General features: G+C 43.5%; 1 protein-coding gene across 1 annotated transcript; it reads right to left on the bottom strand.

Moving 5' to 3' along the window:
• Positions 1-6,608: 6,608 nt before the first annotated feature.
• LOC134601525 (protein mono-ADP-ribosyltransferase TIPARP-like) lies at positions 6,609-16,046 on the bottom strand. The gene is made up of 5 exons (XM_063446035.1): positions 15,603-16,046; positions 14,425-14,590; positions 12,425-12,609; positions 7,894-8,133; positions 6,609-7,513 (listed from the first exon to the last, which is right to left on the bottom strand). Exons 1-5 carry the CDS (start codon positions 16,031-16,033, stop codon positions 7,036-7,038), a joined length of 1,500 nt encoding a protein of 499 aa, XP_063302105.1. The 5' UTR covers positions 16,034-16,046; the 3' UTR covers positions 6,609-7,035.
• Positions 16,047-16,453: the final 407 nt, after the last annotated feature.

Below are 16,453 nucleotides of genomic sequence, written 5' to 3'. Positions count from 1 at the left end.
ATATATATATATATATATACACATACATATACATAAAAAATGGATATACAAAATGCATAGATTTCATTTTATTTTTGCTGTGGAGTATTTAATCCCCAAATCTGTTTTCTGTGGGGTCTATATGCAAAAACGTCACTTATGTTTGTCATTCATAGTTTAATAATTTTGGTGAAATTACAAGCCAATTTCATGACCTGGCCATTTTATTTTCAATCTTGTAATTTTTATGGTAGTTTTACATTGCTATAGTATAGGAGGGAGATATGGAAAAGCAGAAGGGGCATGTAAACACAAACTACTTCTAGGATTACAAATCTTTAATAGAATCCCACTCGGAGGTATTTTTCTCCTCCTCTAAATGGGCCAATATATAAAGACTTCCGTATATACTCGAGTATAAGCCGACCCGAATATAAGCCGAGGCCCCTAATTTTACCCAAATAAACTGGGAAAACGTATTGACTCGAGTATAAGACTAGGGTGGGAAATGCAGTAGCTACTGGTAAATTACTAAATAAAATTAGATCCCAAATAAATTATATTAATTGAATATTTATTTACAGTGTGTGTATATAATGAATGCAGCGGGTGTGTATGAGTGCAGCGGGTGTGTGTAGCTGAGCCTTGGTGGGGGGTGGGCAATTTTATTATTATTTTCTTTAATTATTTTAATAATTTATTATTATTATTTTTTATTATTTTTTTAAATTTAATTATTATTTTGTATTATTTTGTATTTTATTTAAAAAAAATTTGTCCCCCCTCCCTGCTTGATACATGGCAGTGAGGGGGGCTCTCTTTCCCTGGTGGTCCAGTGGCATTGGCAGTTCAGTGGGGGGGAGGGGGCTGGCAGAGCGTTTACTTACCTCTCCTGCAGCTCCTGTCAGCTCCCTTCTCCTCCGCGCCGGTCCGTGCAGCTCCTCTGTCAGCTCACACTGTAAGTCTCGCGAGAGCCGCACTATGACCCCGCGGCTCTCGCGAGACTTACACTGGGAGCTGACCGAGGTGCTGAAAGGACCGGCGCGGAGGAGAAGGGAGCTGACAGGAGCTGCAGGAGAGGTAAGTAAACGCTCTGTAGCCCCCTGTCTGTATTATGGCAATGTAAATTGCCATAATACAGACAGTGACTCGAGTATAAGCCGAGTTGGGGTTTTTCAGCACAAAAAATGTGCTGAAAAACTCGGCTTATACTCGAGTATATACGGTAAGTTGGATGGGGTAAGGAGTTCTAGTCTTCCTTCACTATGATATTGGAAGGCGCAAAAGTTAAAATACATGTCAAGATAGAAATTCAAATGTTCTAATGGGACATCTGATGTGCACATGTCCATGTTCTTTAACACTATGAAACAGGGAGTCCCTCATATCCCTATTGTGAATTACACACTTTTTGCTCAGCAAACAATAACACCAGTGATCGGGATTATAAAATAAGAATTACACATTGACTCTTTTTCAATGTAGATATATCAAAGACTCCTCTTAGTCTTAATAAAATCTAAAATACACACCAATATCTACAAAAAAAAGGCACTGAAAATAGTATAATACACTTGGTATCAATTTCTGGTTAACGCTTAACATTGCACTCACAAGCACTTATTGTTAGTATGCCTTTAAAATCAATCCAATGTAGGACTCTACTCTCTTCTTTTTTTCTCACAAAACGTATAAATAGGGAGAGAGAGAAGTGGACACCTAGAGTAGATTTTCACTGATAGTAAAAATTGCATTTATTGGTCACACTTACAAGATGAAAAACAGAATAGGCATATCACCATATCCACTGGAACTCTACTTGTGCAGATTCTCAGGGTGTTGGAGCAGCCACCAAATAATAAAACAATAAATACTTAAAAGAGTCCTACGCGTTTCATCCATCTGCATGGACTTCTTCAGGGACCATAAATAAATCCGCGAGCAGCCATAAAACCCACAGTACATAACTACAGTTTAAATATCCTGGTAAAATCCTCCCTCTGGGCTCCATCAGCCAATCCCAGAGTTCAATGTTTTATTAATCTGAATTTTATGTGATGGATCAGAACACAATAGTCTAAGTTGGTGAAGTGAAATGAGAAAAATATATACATAAAACTTACATGGATGTGTGAGTTTTGTTCTATAAGGGAAATTACCTCTAGCCAAAATATTAGAATTTTAGGACAGCTTCACCAAATATGCAATAAAGTTCCTTCTTTTTCTTTTTGACTTCTCCAACATCTATCTGATTTAGAGGGGGATATCTTTGCTAACCAGGTGGGTACCATATACCATCTAGAGATTAATTTACGACTCAGTTCCATATGAGATGCACATAGGGTCTTTCCCTATATACATGTTAATAGATTCCAACCACATTTTTTCAGTTAATGGGTAACCTTAATCCTGTTCCCACTTTTTAACACATGACAATAAACACATATTCAAATTCTGGATTTCTCGTGTATCATTTGAAAGAAAGTATTCAATAATATTTTTCTCTATTTTCCCACAAAAGTTTTCATCTAGTAATAATGAATTATTAAGACGCCATGGGTTGCATCCCTTGGATGGAAATGTATCAAATAAAACTATGACTGGAGTGTGGTCAGACCATGAAATGTCCCCCATCTCTTGACGAAATGTAACGCCGAACCTTTTAGAAAAGCCAATTCTATTCCTGAATGTGTGTGGCGTACTTGTGAGTAATGTGAATAATATTGATCTCTGGGGTGAAATGTGCGCCAACAATCATGTAAGTCAAACTTTACGTTAACTTTAAGGCCTTAAATTTATTTTGAAGAAGTTTAAATCTAGTTGATTGTATTTTCAATGTTGTGTCCATTTGCACATCTAACATATGATTGGCGTCTCCACACATTATAATTGTTCCCTGTTGTATATCAGTAACTATTATGAATACTAAGTATACGTTTTGGTATAGGTATAAGTTTTGCTGTTTAAATAACAAACTAAAATTAAATACCTTCCCGCAGGGTCCGAGATTTTTTGCAGAAACTCAAATGCCACGGTTTTATGAACGTAAATTGATACCCCCTTAGATTTAGAAATATAAGTCAAATGATATTGTACCGGGAAGTTCTTTAAATCAAATTTAGGTATATTTTTTGTTTTGGGAAATGAGTCTGTTGAAGGAAGAGAATGTCAGCCATTTATTTTTTTGCCTCTTTTAAAATCATATGCCGTTTATAGGGCATATTAAGCCCTCTCACGTTTTGGGAATAGATTTTCAGGATAAAAAATATTAAAAAATGCTTAAATACATCTATCCATTCAATTAATTAAAATTATATCACGCTTAAGAATATTTGCACTGCTTAGTTTGCATAGTATGCTAAGTTACTTTAAAGGATCACTATAGGGTCAGGAACACGAACATGTATTCGTGACCCTATAGTGTTAAAATCACCATCTATAACTGGGTCTTGGTACAAAACAAATTGTACATATGAGGGTTCTAGCGGATAGTTGTAAGATGAAGGTCTGGGTCAGCTTATTCACTATACAGTTACACGTTTAAGCATATAAGTTTTTTTTTTTATATTTATTTTTATATATTTATAGACTGTGTTTTACTATATGTATTATATTCTTTGCATATTCATTATAGTATCATTTATGTTGTTACTTGTTGTGTATATATATATACATAACTTATAAACTCATAAGCTCATGATTTCAGCATCTCATGGCTTACTAATATATATACTAGCCATTTTTTTCTTTGAACACAAACATAACATAAATATTTTTCTTTTTTTCCATTTTCCCCAATATATGTTTTGAAGTGTTTTTTTATTTTATATAATTTTTTTCTTTCACATTAATAATAACATTTATTATTTTTTCTTTCTTTCATGCGTGGGATAGGCATAAGATTATCCTAACTATAAGGTAAGGCCAGAGACTAATGAAAGTATTTAGAAAACTGGGCAGACTAGATGGGCCGACGGGTTCTTATCTGCCGTCACATTCTATGTTTCTATGTTAGAGTTTTGTGTCATCTGCAAACACTGAAACATGCCTTTCAATGCTTTTTTCTAAGATCATGTATAAACATGTTAAATAGAAGGGGTCCCAGAACAGAACCCTGAGGGACACCACTTGCCATCTCTGTCCAGCTTGAAAATTTACCATTAATGGCAACTCTCTGTACACTTTTTAAGCCAATGTTCTATTTAAGAACAAGAATTTCCATCTAGACTGAATTCTGTGAGTTTGAGCACTAATCTTCTGTGTGGAACTGTATCAAATGCCTTGGCAAAGTCCAAATAGATCACATCCACTGTAATACCCTGATCTATACTTCTTTTTACTTCTTCGTAGAATGCAATCAAGTTAGTTTGACATGACCTGTGCTTCATAAAACCGTGCTGATTTTTGCTGATAACCATGTTCTTCTCAAGGAATTCTAGAATATTATCCCTTAATAACCTCAAATACTTTCCAGCCACAGAAGTTAAAGGGATACTATAGTCACCAGAACAACTACAGCTTATTGAATTTGTTCTGGTGAGTAGAATCATTACCTTCCATAGGCGTGCACAGCCTATTGTATTAGGGTGTGCACCCTAAAGCACAAACACGCCGCGTGTATATGTATGTATGTGTGTACATATATATATATATAGACACACATACATACACTGCTGTGTGTGTGCTGTGTGTAAGGGTGCTGTTATTGTGATGTGTGTATGTGAGGGTGCTGGTAGTGTGCTATGTGGGTGAGGGTGTTTGTGTGCTATGTGTGAGGGTGCTTATAGTGTGCTGTGTGAGGGTGCTGTTAGTGTGCAGTGTGTGTGCTGTGTATGAGGGTGTTGTGTGTGTGGGTGCTGTATGTGTGAGGGTGCTGTATCTTTGTAGGGATTGTGGTGGTGGAGGTGGGAGTAGATTAGTAAATATCCCCCCTCCCTTCTTACCTTATGTAGGATGCCATGTGCCATCCCTGGTGGTCCAGTGGAGAGTGAGTTCACTCTAGCGAGATCTGAGCGTTCCCGCGGCAATGCTCAGATCTCGCAAGAGGAACCCAGCGGAGCTGCTGGCTTGAGCTCCCCGGGTCCTCTCCTGCCTCCCTCCATGCTGTTGTGGGCCGGTGAGGGAGATCTTTGATCTCCTTCATCGGCCCATTGAGGCTTAGAGCACAGCAGGCGCTCGGATAGTGCCGGCTCTGCATGAGCCGACACTCCCCTGCCGGTCTCAATCCACAGGCGTGCCACAGGGATTAGGATGTGCCCAGGCACACCCCGTGCGCACGCCTATGTTACCTTCAGGCTTTTTGCTATAAACACTGTCTTTTCAGAGAAAATGCAGTGTTTACATTACTTCACTGGCCACTCCTCAGATGGCTGTTAGAGATCCTTCCTGGGTCATGGCTACCTAAAATGCATCCAAACATTCAGTATCTCCTCCCTCTGCATGCAGACACTGAACTTTCCTCATAGAGATTCATTGATTCAATTCATCTCTGTGAGGAGTTGCTGATTGGCCTGGACTGTGTTTGAATCATGCTGGCTCTGCCCCTGATCTGCCTCTTTGTCAGTCTCAGACAATCCTATGGGGAAGCATTGTGATTGGATCAGGCTACCACTTCTACTGATCTCAGCAGGCAGTGGGCAGGTCTAAAGGAAACAGAGCCAGAGCTAGCAGCTCCAGACTTGAATACAATTAAGATTTTGCTATTTTTAGGGAGGCATGAGGGGACCAGGGGAGCTAGATGGTGGTTTTAACCCTATAGGGTCAGGAATACATGTTTGTGTTCCTGATCCTATAGTGCTCCTTTAAGCTCACAGGTCTATAATTTCCAGGCAAGAATTTTTTGAATATAGGAACCACAGCTGCCTTCCTCCAATCCTCCGGAACACTTCCTGAAAGAAAAGAATCTTGAAAGATTAAAAGCAGAGGTTCACTTATTTCTACACTTAGTTCCTTAAGTACTCATGGATGAATATTGTCAGGCCCAGGAGCTTGGTTTATATTTTCTTTAGTTGCTGCAGCACCTTGTCTTGAGTTAACCAAGTACAATTTTTTCTGCAAGTTTTTAGCAGCAATCATTTGCACATCTATTACCATGGGTTCTTCCTTAACAATTTCTCCTCCATATATATTATTTAAAATGTCTGCCCTTTTCTGTTCTTCATTAACTAACACTTTATTTTTAATATCTTGTTTTACTACTCTACTAAGCCACACTGGTTTCAATTTGTTTCTTTTATATTTATTGCCCAATGATACATACTGAGAAATGTACCTTTCTAATATTTGTTGGAAGATAATCCATTTATCCTCAGTGTTCTTTTCACTAAAGAGTTTATGACAGTCAATATATTGTAAAGCTGCCCTTAACTTACAGAAATAGGCCTTTTAAAAATTATGTTTTAGTATACCCCATGTGCTTTTGTTTTTTTTGAGTTTATTTAAAAGGATCACTATTTCCCAAGTGCTCACCTACTTGAATGTTGGTCAAAAAGATCAACGTTGTTTGTTAGAACCAGGTCCAGACAAGCGTCCATTCTAGTTGCTGCTTGTACAAGTTGTGACATGAAGGTGTCATTTAACAAGTTCAAAAACCTAATTCCCTTTGCTGAGCAAATACAGAATTTGAAAAATGTATATCTAACAAATTTATTGTGTGTGTGTATTAAATATAACATGCGTTACAACGTATTACATGACAACACCTAATTTTACAAGTCGTTTCATTTTATTGTAATGGCTTCAATACTTGCTTCAATTAAATATAGTTTGTGAACTGTTTAATGTGAATTTTATAAAGGTATACAAAGGTTAACTTTGAGTTCACATGAATCTCCTTTTCATCAATATTAAATAAAAGTTCCTAAAAAATGACCAACTGAACATTAACACAGCTGTACAATAACAACACTGTAATAGACTACAATTAGATAGTTTTACACCGATGCAAGGTTATACAATCTCAATTTGAAACTGAAAGTAGAATGAGGCTCAAGTATCAACGTTAAAACCACAGTATTTAAAGTGCATTTCTTTTTCAGTCTGGGTTAAGCATTTTTTCTATGAACTAGCTTGTTTATACAAGGTCTCCGTCCAAATGTTTGCCTTTCTTATCTTACAGTACCTTATGAGGAAGTATGGGTAAAACTGGTCATCATCAAAAAGTACAAAGATGCCAGGATCTTTTAACCTCGAGACACAGGAATCATAGAGAAGGCTGGCTGTGTCTTCAGGATTTAGTGGTGGGGGACGACGCAGAGAGGGATAACCCACAGTTGGACATCCTACCAAGACCTTGGCTAGAAACATAAAATAATGACCACAGGGTGAAGCATGGATAAAGTTATGGGCATATCTAGAGCTCTTAAAGAAGTAGCATCCTTCCCCATACCGAAGTGGGTGTTTACCCATCACACGCGGATCAAAGTTCTGTCTACAAATATTCTCCACCAAAGCGTAGTGCGCACTGTAGAAAAGATAGCGCTCCAAATTGTTCTTTTCTGTTTCGGACAGGATTCGAGACATATAATCCTTCTTCCTGCAAAAAATAAATAAAAAACACGTCATGACATAAAGCAGTAATTAATTTGTCCTGGATTTAGGGATGTCTAAAATTGGGTAAACTAATTAAAAACCTTAACTGAGGTTTGTCCTTAAACGGGCACTGTAAAGCAAATAAATACTACGGCCCCCTGTAGCAGTTATTGTGCCAGCATGCCCCATGGATGATCCTCTGCTTCTGGGTAAAACCATTTTAGAGCAACTTGATAAAGATGGAGGTTCCCCATGTGCCCTCAGTATTGCATACATTAATATCTTTGGATGGCACTCATTGGCTGAAAGTAAACTTTCTAAAGTGACAGAATCACTCCCATCTGAAAAATTACCCCATAAAAATAATGGCATTACTTTTCTAACCTTGCATATTTCTCCATCTGAAAATAATTCTGGATTCTACAGATGTCTAGGATCATGTACTGAGACTCTGACATGGTCTTGTGGAAATAGTTGTAGACACGTACAAATTCCATGTCCTTAAATGACAGGGAAACCTTCTCATAGAAAGGATCATTAACAAACCAAATCCGAGGATTCCTGCATGATTCTACATGATCCAAAGAGCATGAGCTACTAACCGGGCACACACTGGGCATCATCCTGGGGGAAAAAAAGACAAAACAGAAATATGATACATTACACACACACAATGAGCCTACTTCGACACGGTGACACACTATGAGTCTGTCCCTCCCCCTGCAGGGTGACACAGTGACACAGACAGAAGGAGCTATGAGTCTGTCCCTCCCCCTGCAGGGTGACACAGTGACACAGACAGAAGGAGCTATGAGTCTGTGCCTCCCCCTGCAGGGTGACACAGTGACACAGACAGAAGGAGCTATGAGTCTGTCCCTCCCCCTGCAGGGTGACACAGTGACACAGACAGAAGGAGCTATGAGTCTGCCCCTCCCCCTGCAGGGTGACACAGACAGAAGGAGCTACGAGTCTGTCGCTCCCCCTGCAGGGTGACACAGTGACACAGACAGAAGGAGCTATGCGTATGTCCCTCCCCCTGCAGGGTGACACAGACAGAAGGAGCTATGAGTCTGTCCCTCCCCCTGCAGGGTGACACAGACAGAAGGAGCTATTAGACTGTCCCTCCCGCTGCAGGGTGACACAGACAGAAGGAGCTAGGAGTCCGTCCCTCCCCCTGCAGGATGACACAGACAGAAGGAGCTACGAGTCTGTCCCTCCCCCTGCAGGGTGACACAGACAGAAGGAGCTATGAGTCCGTCCCTCCCCCTGCAGGATGACACAGACATAAGGAGCTACGGGTCTGTCCCTCCCCCTGCAGGGTGACACAGTGACACAGACAGAAGGAGCTATGAGTCTGCCCCTCCCCCTGCAGGGTGACACGGTGACACAGACAGAAGGAGCTATGAGTCCATCCCTCCCCCTGCAGGATGACACAGACAGAAGGAGCTACAAGTCTGTCCCTCCCCCTGCAGGGTGACAAAGTGGCACAGACAGAAGGAGCTATGCGTCTGTTCCTCCCCCTGCAGGGTGACACGGTGACACAGACAAAAGGAGCTATGAGTCTGTCCCTCCCCCTGCAGGGTGACACAGTGACACAGACAGAAGGAGCTATGAGTCTGCCCCTCCCCCTGCAGGGTGACACAGTGACACAGACAGAAGGAGCTATGAGTCTGTCCCTCCCCCTGCAGGGTGACACAGACAGAAGGAGCTATGAGTCTGTCCCTCCCCCTGCAGGGTAACACAGTGACACAGACAGAAGGAGCTATGAGTCTGTCCCTCCCCCTGCAGGGTGACACAGTGACACAGACAGAAGGAGCTATGAGTCTGTCCCTCCGCCTGCAGGGTGACACAGTGACACAGACAGAAGGAGCTATGAGTCTGTCCCTCCCCCTGCCGGGTGACACAGACAGAAGGAGCTATGAGTCTGTCCCTCCCCCTGCAGGGTGACACGGTGACACAGACAGAAGGAGCTATGAGTCTGTCCCTCCCCCTGCAGGGTGACACGGTGACACAGACAAAAGGAGCTATGAGTCTGTCCCTCCCCTTGCAGGGTGACACAGTGACACAGACAGAAGGAGCTATGAGTCCGTCCCTCCCCCTGCAGGATGACACAGACAGAAGGAGCTATGAGTCTGCCACTCCCCCTGCAGGGTGACACAGTGACACAGACAGAAGGAGCTATGAGTCCGTCCCTCCCCCTGCAGGATGACACAGACAGAAGGAGCTACGAGTCTGTCCCTCCCCCTGCAGGGTGACACAGACAGAAGGAGCTCTGAGTCCGTCCCTCCCCCTGCAGGATGACACAGACATAAGGAGCTACGGGTCTGTCCCTCCCCCTGCAGGGTGACACAGTGACACAGACAGAAGGAGCTATGAGTCTGCCCCTCCCCCTGCAGGGTGACACGGTGACACAGACAGAAGGAGCTATGAGTCCATCCCTCCCCCTACAGGATGACACAGACAGAAGGAGCTATGAGTCCATCCCTCCCCCTGCAGGATGACACAGACAGAAGGAGCTACGAGTCTGTCCCTCCCCCTGCAGGGTGACACAGTGACACAGACAGAAGGAGCAGTTCCTCCCCCTGCAGGGTGACACAGTGACACAGACAGAAGGAGCTATGAGTCCGTCCCTCCCCCTGCAGGATGACACAGACAGAAGGAGCTACAAGTCTGTCCCTCCCCCTGCAGGATGACACAGACAGAAGGAGCTACAAGTCTGTCCCTCCCCCTGCAGGATGACACAGTGACACAGACAGAAGGAGCTATGCGTCTGTTCCTCCCCCTGCAGGGTGACACAGTGACACAGACAGAAGGAGCTATGAGTCTGCCCCTCCCCCTGCAGGGTGACACAGTGACACAGACAGAAGGAGCTATGAGTCCGTCCCTCCCCCTGCAGGATGACACAGTGACACAGACAGAAGGAGCTATGCGTATGTCCCTCCCCCTGCAGGGTGACACAGTGACACAGACAGAAGGAGCTATGAGACTGTCCCTCCCCCTGCAGGGTGACACAGACAGAAGGAGCTATGAGTCCGTCCCTCCCCCTGCAGGGTGACACAGACAGAAGGAGCTATGAGTCTGTCCCTCCCCCTGCAGGGTGACACAGTGACACAGACAGAAGGAGCTACGAGTCTGTCCCTCCCCCTGCAGGGTGACACAGACAGAAGGAGCTATGAGTCCGTCCCTCCCTCCCCCTGCAGGATGACACAGACAGAAGGAGCTACAAGTCTGTCCCTCCCCCTGCAGGGTGACACAGTGACACAGACAGAAGGAGCTATGCGTCTGTTCCTCCCCCTGCAGGGTGACACGGTGACACAGACAAAAGGAGCTATGAGTCTGTCCCTCCCCCTGCAGGGTGACACAGTGACACAGACAGAAGGAGCTATGAGTCTGCCCCTCCCCCTGCAGGGTGACACAGTGACACAGACAGAAGGAGCTATGAGTCCGTCCCTCCCCCTGCAGGATGACACAGACAGAAGGAGCTACGAGTCTGTCGCTCCCCCTGCAGGGTGACACAGTGACACAGACAGAAGGAGCTATGCGTATGTCCCTCCCCCTGCAGGGTGACACAGACAGAAGGAGCTATGAGTCTGTCCCTCCCCCTGCAGGGTGACACAGACAGAAGGAGCTATTAGACTGTCCCTCCCGCTGCAGGGTGACACAGACAGAAGGAGCTATGAGTCCGTCCCTCCCCCTGCAGGATGACACAGACAGAAGGAGCTACGAGTCTGTCCCTCCCCCTGCAGGGTGACACAGACAGAAGGAGCTATGAGTCCGTCCCTCCCCCTGCAGGATGACACAGACATAAGGAGCTACGGGTCTGTCCCTCCCCCTGCAGGGTGACACAGTGACACAGACAGAAGGAGCTATGAGTCTGTCCCTCTCCCTGCAGGGTGACATGGTGACACAGACAAAAGGAGCTATGAGTCTGTCCCTCCCACTGCAGGGTGACACAGTGACACAGACAGAAGGAGCTTTGAGTCTGCCCCTCCCCCTGCAGGGTGACACAGTGACACAGACAGAAGGAGCTATGAGAGTGTCCCTCCCGCTGCAGGGTGACACAGACAGAAGGAGCTATGAGTCTGTCCCTCCCCCTGCAGGGTGACACAGACAGAAGGAGCTATGAGTCCGTCCCTCCCCCTGCAGGATGACACAGACAGAAGGAGCTACGAGTCTGTCTCTCCCCCTGCAGGATGACGCAGACAGAAGGAGCTATGAGTCTGTCCCTCCCCCTGCAGGGTGACACAGTGACACAGACAAAAGGAGCTATGAGTCTGTCCCTCCCACTGCAGGGTGACACAGTGACACAGACAGAAGGAGCTTTGAGTCTGCCCCTCCCCCTGCAGGGTGACACAGTGACACAGACAGAAGGAGCTATGAGAGTGTCCCTCCCCATGCAGGATGACACAGACAGAAGGAGCTACGAGTCTGTCCCTCCCCCTGCAGGATGACACAGACAGAAGGAGCTATGAGTCCGTCCCTCCCCCTGCAGGATGACACAGACAGAAGGAGCTATGAGTCCGTCCCTCCCCCTGCAGGATGACACAGACAGAAGGAGTTATGAGTCTGTCCCTTCCCCTGCAGGGTGACACAGTGACACAGACAGAAGGAGCTATGAGTCTGTCCCTCCCCCTGCAGGGTGACACAGTGACACAGACAGAAGGAGCTATGAGTCTGTCCCTCCCCCTGCAGGGTGACACGGTGACACAGACAGAAGGAGCTATGAGTCTGTCCCTCCCCCCGCAGGGTGACACAGACAGAGTGATTCAGTCCAGACAGATGTAATTCGCTATTAATTAATCCCTGCCCTTGCAGGGTGACAGAAACAGGAGATATGCATTTGTTCCTCCCTTTTCAGGGTGTTATAGACAAGAAGTGAGTAATTGAGAACACATTAACGGCCTATCCAGCTTACCAAAGCTCAGACATCATGCATGGGGATCTGAACACAGGCCGGATTCGTATGGTTCTTTTAGTTCCAGTATCAATATTTGTCTCAGAGAACTCTTGGAGATCCAGAAGGTACCTGAACACTGGGCTACTGCACAGGACTTGTTTGTGTCCCTTAGACAAACCTTCCTCTATACATTTGGAAATCTCCTAGAGATGGAAACATATGGGGGTTTAATCTTTGCATATCAAGAAAACATCCTGTTCACTAGATTTGATAAACATAAAGGAAAGCGATGGGGGGCGAAGGACCCTATATGTATTAATGCATTACATAGAAATATACTTACCATAAACGTTCCCTGCAGCTGCACTGTTTAGTGTATCTCCCTGCAGCTACAGAGTAAGACACTCCTTAACTTCCAATCAGTAAGCACTCAAAGGATGAGTATTTTATCCCCCAAGAGCACATCCACTCATCAATAAGAATGAATGAACCTGCTCTCTACACTTCCTTGAAAGTAAAAAATACAGTAAAAATACAGTGGGTATGATGTTAGACCCCTATCTATCTTTTGGCCTCCACGTAGAAAAGCTTGCATCTAAACTTCATCCAAAACTAGGTGCCCTGTACAGAAACAAATCCTTCCTAAGCCCTACAGTAAAGGAAAATATTGTACAGCAAATGCTGATACCAATCATTGATTATGGGGATGTAGTATATGCATCTGCATCGCAATCCCACATTAATAAACTCAATACATTGTATAACTCCTTCTGCTGATTTGTGCCACAATGTAATTACAGGACCCACCATTGTGACATGCTAAAAGAACTAAACTGGCTGTCGCTGGAATCCAGACACACCCTTCATCTTTCTAGCCTTGTGTTTAAGAGCTTTTCTGGGAAACTCCCACCCTACCTGAGCAGAATGCTTTCCCCAACTGTTCCCACTTCCTATAACCTCTGATCCAGTACCAACGCTTTACTTAGTCTACCTCAATACAAAAAGAAACAGCCCGATCCTCCTTCTCCTACAGAGCGCCGCAATTATGGAACGACCTCCCGCACACTTTAAAATCTTCACTAAGCCTAAAGTCCTTTAATAGATCCCTCTCTACATCCCTCAAAACAGAATGCACCTGTCATGGTTGATTATATATTTCCTACCTGTTCTTTGTTAAATTTTGTATATATTGTATATTAATATTGTTTTTGTATTTTATTGTACACTAACTGTAACAATGCAATGATTTGTGGACCCAGGACATACTTGAAAACGAGAGAAATCTCAATGTATCTTTCCTGGTAAAATATTTTATAAATAAATAAATAAATACAATTTTATAAATACCGGTTTGCCCTGTTTACTGGGTATCGACCGGTTGATTCTTTCAGCTCTGGTGACACACTCAAATATTCTGCAGAAAACCGATTCAGTCACCATTCATTGGAGTAAATGCCAGTATTAGAAAAAGGGTCCAGGTACTCTGATGTTTTAAGAACATGTGGAACTAATTTATTATCTTCTGGGCTTGTGCTGGCCCTTGGTTCAGCTAAGCCCCCTGTCGTAAGTGAATTGAGTGCAGTTCCATTTGTCCATTTATACCAGTCATTGGAGTGTCAGCTGACCATTCTTAGCCAGTATATGACACACTGTGCACAGAAATATACATAGAATCGACATGACCCAGCCTGGAACTCACTTTTACTGGCTGGCTAGTGACACTGCCTGAAGTGAAGTTAATCCTCTGGCAGCAAAGGGGTTAAACTCTGTATGTGCAGCGGTTTATAGCAAAATGCAGCATGTATAGACTTAAAACACCACGACCACTTCAGATCATCGAAGTGTTCATAGTGTTTGGGGTAACCCTTTATAAACTATTTTGTCAATTCAAGAGTGACGGTTTCTTGCTACAACAATTCTTCTCCCAGGACGCTATCGTGGACTTTTCTATTAATTATCTTAACTCAAAGGTCCCACAAATCAAAACTTTTTTTTGCAGGGCATATAAAGATCCTCACCTGACTATATTCCGTCCAGCGGCAATGATTTCCATAGTAATACTTGACACGGGTGTTAAAAGGCATGGTAGGACACAAAGAGGTGGAGAGACGTCGAATGCAATAATACGGCCCCTTTGATTTCACATCCATGGTGTTAAAACATATATTCATAGGTGGCTGGCCCCTGAGAGTTAGTTTGGAAAATAAAGAGTGAAAACAGAAGGGTTAAGAATTAAAGCAGGGATATACAAAATTCAGGATGGACAATACACATTATACCACTGTTAAAGGAACAGTCATCAAATTTTAGTCTCTAATATAATCTTCATAGCATGTTGATATACAATCTCATTATTTTCTTTGACACATTTTTATTGACATAAATCCCTTGCCTACCTTTTTAACTCCAGTTGACTGACAGGCAGATTGTTAGCCCTCTGACCCAATAGTCACTATTTTGCAACTGTATATTTGCCTTCTCTCGCCATGCTTGGATGTCTATGTGTGTTACACTAGTGGGTTCCACCTTGCTCGCACCACTCTGAAATCCAATTAGCCCTGAACATGAAATGAAGCCATCGTGCTGGGTTCAATTCCAATGTATCCATATCAGAATGGAGTGACATCAGTCACTAAATTCATGCATTTCCCCAGCAAGTTTAATGGAGGGCAGAGGGTTCTCCTGCTATTCCCTGTCAATCAACTTTCTAAACAGACAACTGTGCTGTTGACATATAGGTTTTATGACAAGTGGGGGAGAGACCACATTTTTAAAAGTACTTTTAATTAAAACCTACACATTTGCGGCACTTGATAAAACACTTTCCCCTTTCATTGGAACTTAACTCCCCCTGCATTCCATCACCGGGTAATGAGATACTGAAACCATCCTACTTGCAATTTTGCATAGACCATTTCAGTATGCCAAAAGTTAGAACAAAATAAATGAATTAAAGAAAGTATGGTCGAGGACCTTGTTGATTTTACATGGAATGACCCATTTCTGAATTTAATATTTAAGCAGTAAAAGAAGAAAAAAGTAGATTTACTGCCCTTTCAAGACCTTAGTCCAGGTCGTGAACACAAGGGGCAAATAAGAAAAGACACGGGGCATGAGAAATAGGTCGTGAAAGCCGAAAGTCCGAGCTTAAATGACAAGTATTGACTGGAGAATACAACACCCTTTGCATACATACTCAGGCTTTGAGCAAACCCTTTTTATATTGGGGTCACAAAACAGCCTCTCTAGGATTTCTTGACCCCATCCTCCAACAGTGTGCCACGCGCCCGTGCTCCTTTCCTGCAGCTGCCAGGCGTAAGGCAGTATGGTATGATGCTGAAGGCACTTTGCACCTTTATCACAATTCCCAGCTAGAAAATCTGAGCAGATCTCTATGCCATCCCCTTGATGGATGTGATACATGAGATTCTCCTGCACGCCCCAAAATGTCAACGGCACATCAGTCATGGTCCCATCCTTTGTCTTGTGAACTTCCATAAATTCCAGTTTCTTCAGGTAATTCTCTTCCTCTGTTGGCTTTTGGACGGTGAGGTAGCTGGAATATTTGCGCTTCCTGGTGACAGACAGAACTGTTCTTCTGGAAGGAAGCTGAGCTCTCAGATACATTGTGACAGTTAAACAGAGTCTGCAAAACCATGCAAAGAAAAATAATCAATTAAAACAAAGTTACAATAAAGACAGAGGTTAAATTAACTATCCAAACAACTACAGCACTTTAGCTTGATTAACTGCTTTATGGGTAAAGAGCATGTCCACTTTCATTGGAAATTGAAACTTTTACAAATTCACCTGGTTATACCACCCTGGCTGTCAATCACATAACTGGTCATGTTACTTCCTGGTTTGGTTAGCTCAGTGGACCTAAACTCAAAAGGTAGCAATTGCTCAGAGCACCTGTCTTGCAAAGGCTTCTAACTGAGCTGCATTGCGGAGTCTGTGATTGGACGGCCACAGAAAGCCAGGGCTGCAGACAAGATATCTGCAACTTTTGTAAGCTGTTTTTAGGTAATGTATGCACGTTTTCAC

This window comes from Pelobates fuscus, chromosome 3, assembly GCF_036172605.1.
Source record: "Pelobates fuscus isolate aPelFus1 chromosome 3, aPelFus1.pri, whole genome shotgun sequence".
Taxonomy (NCBI): Eukaryota; Metazoa; Chordata; class Amphibia; order Anura; family Pelobatidae; genus Pelobates; species Pelobates fuscus.
Note: the sequence above shows the minus strand (reverse complement) of the source record. Positions and strands in the feature narration are given on the sequence as shown.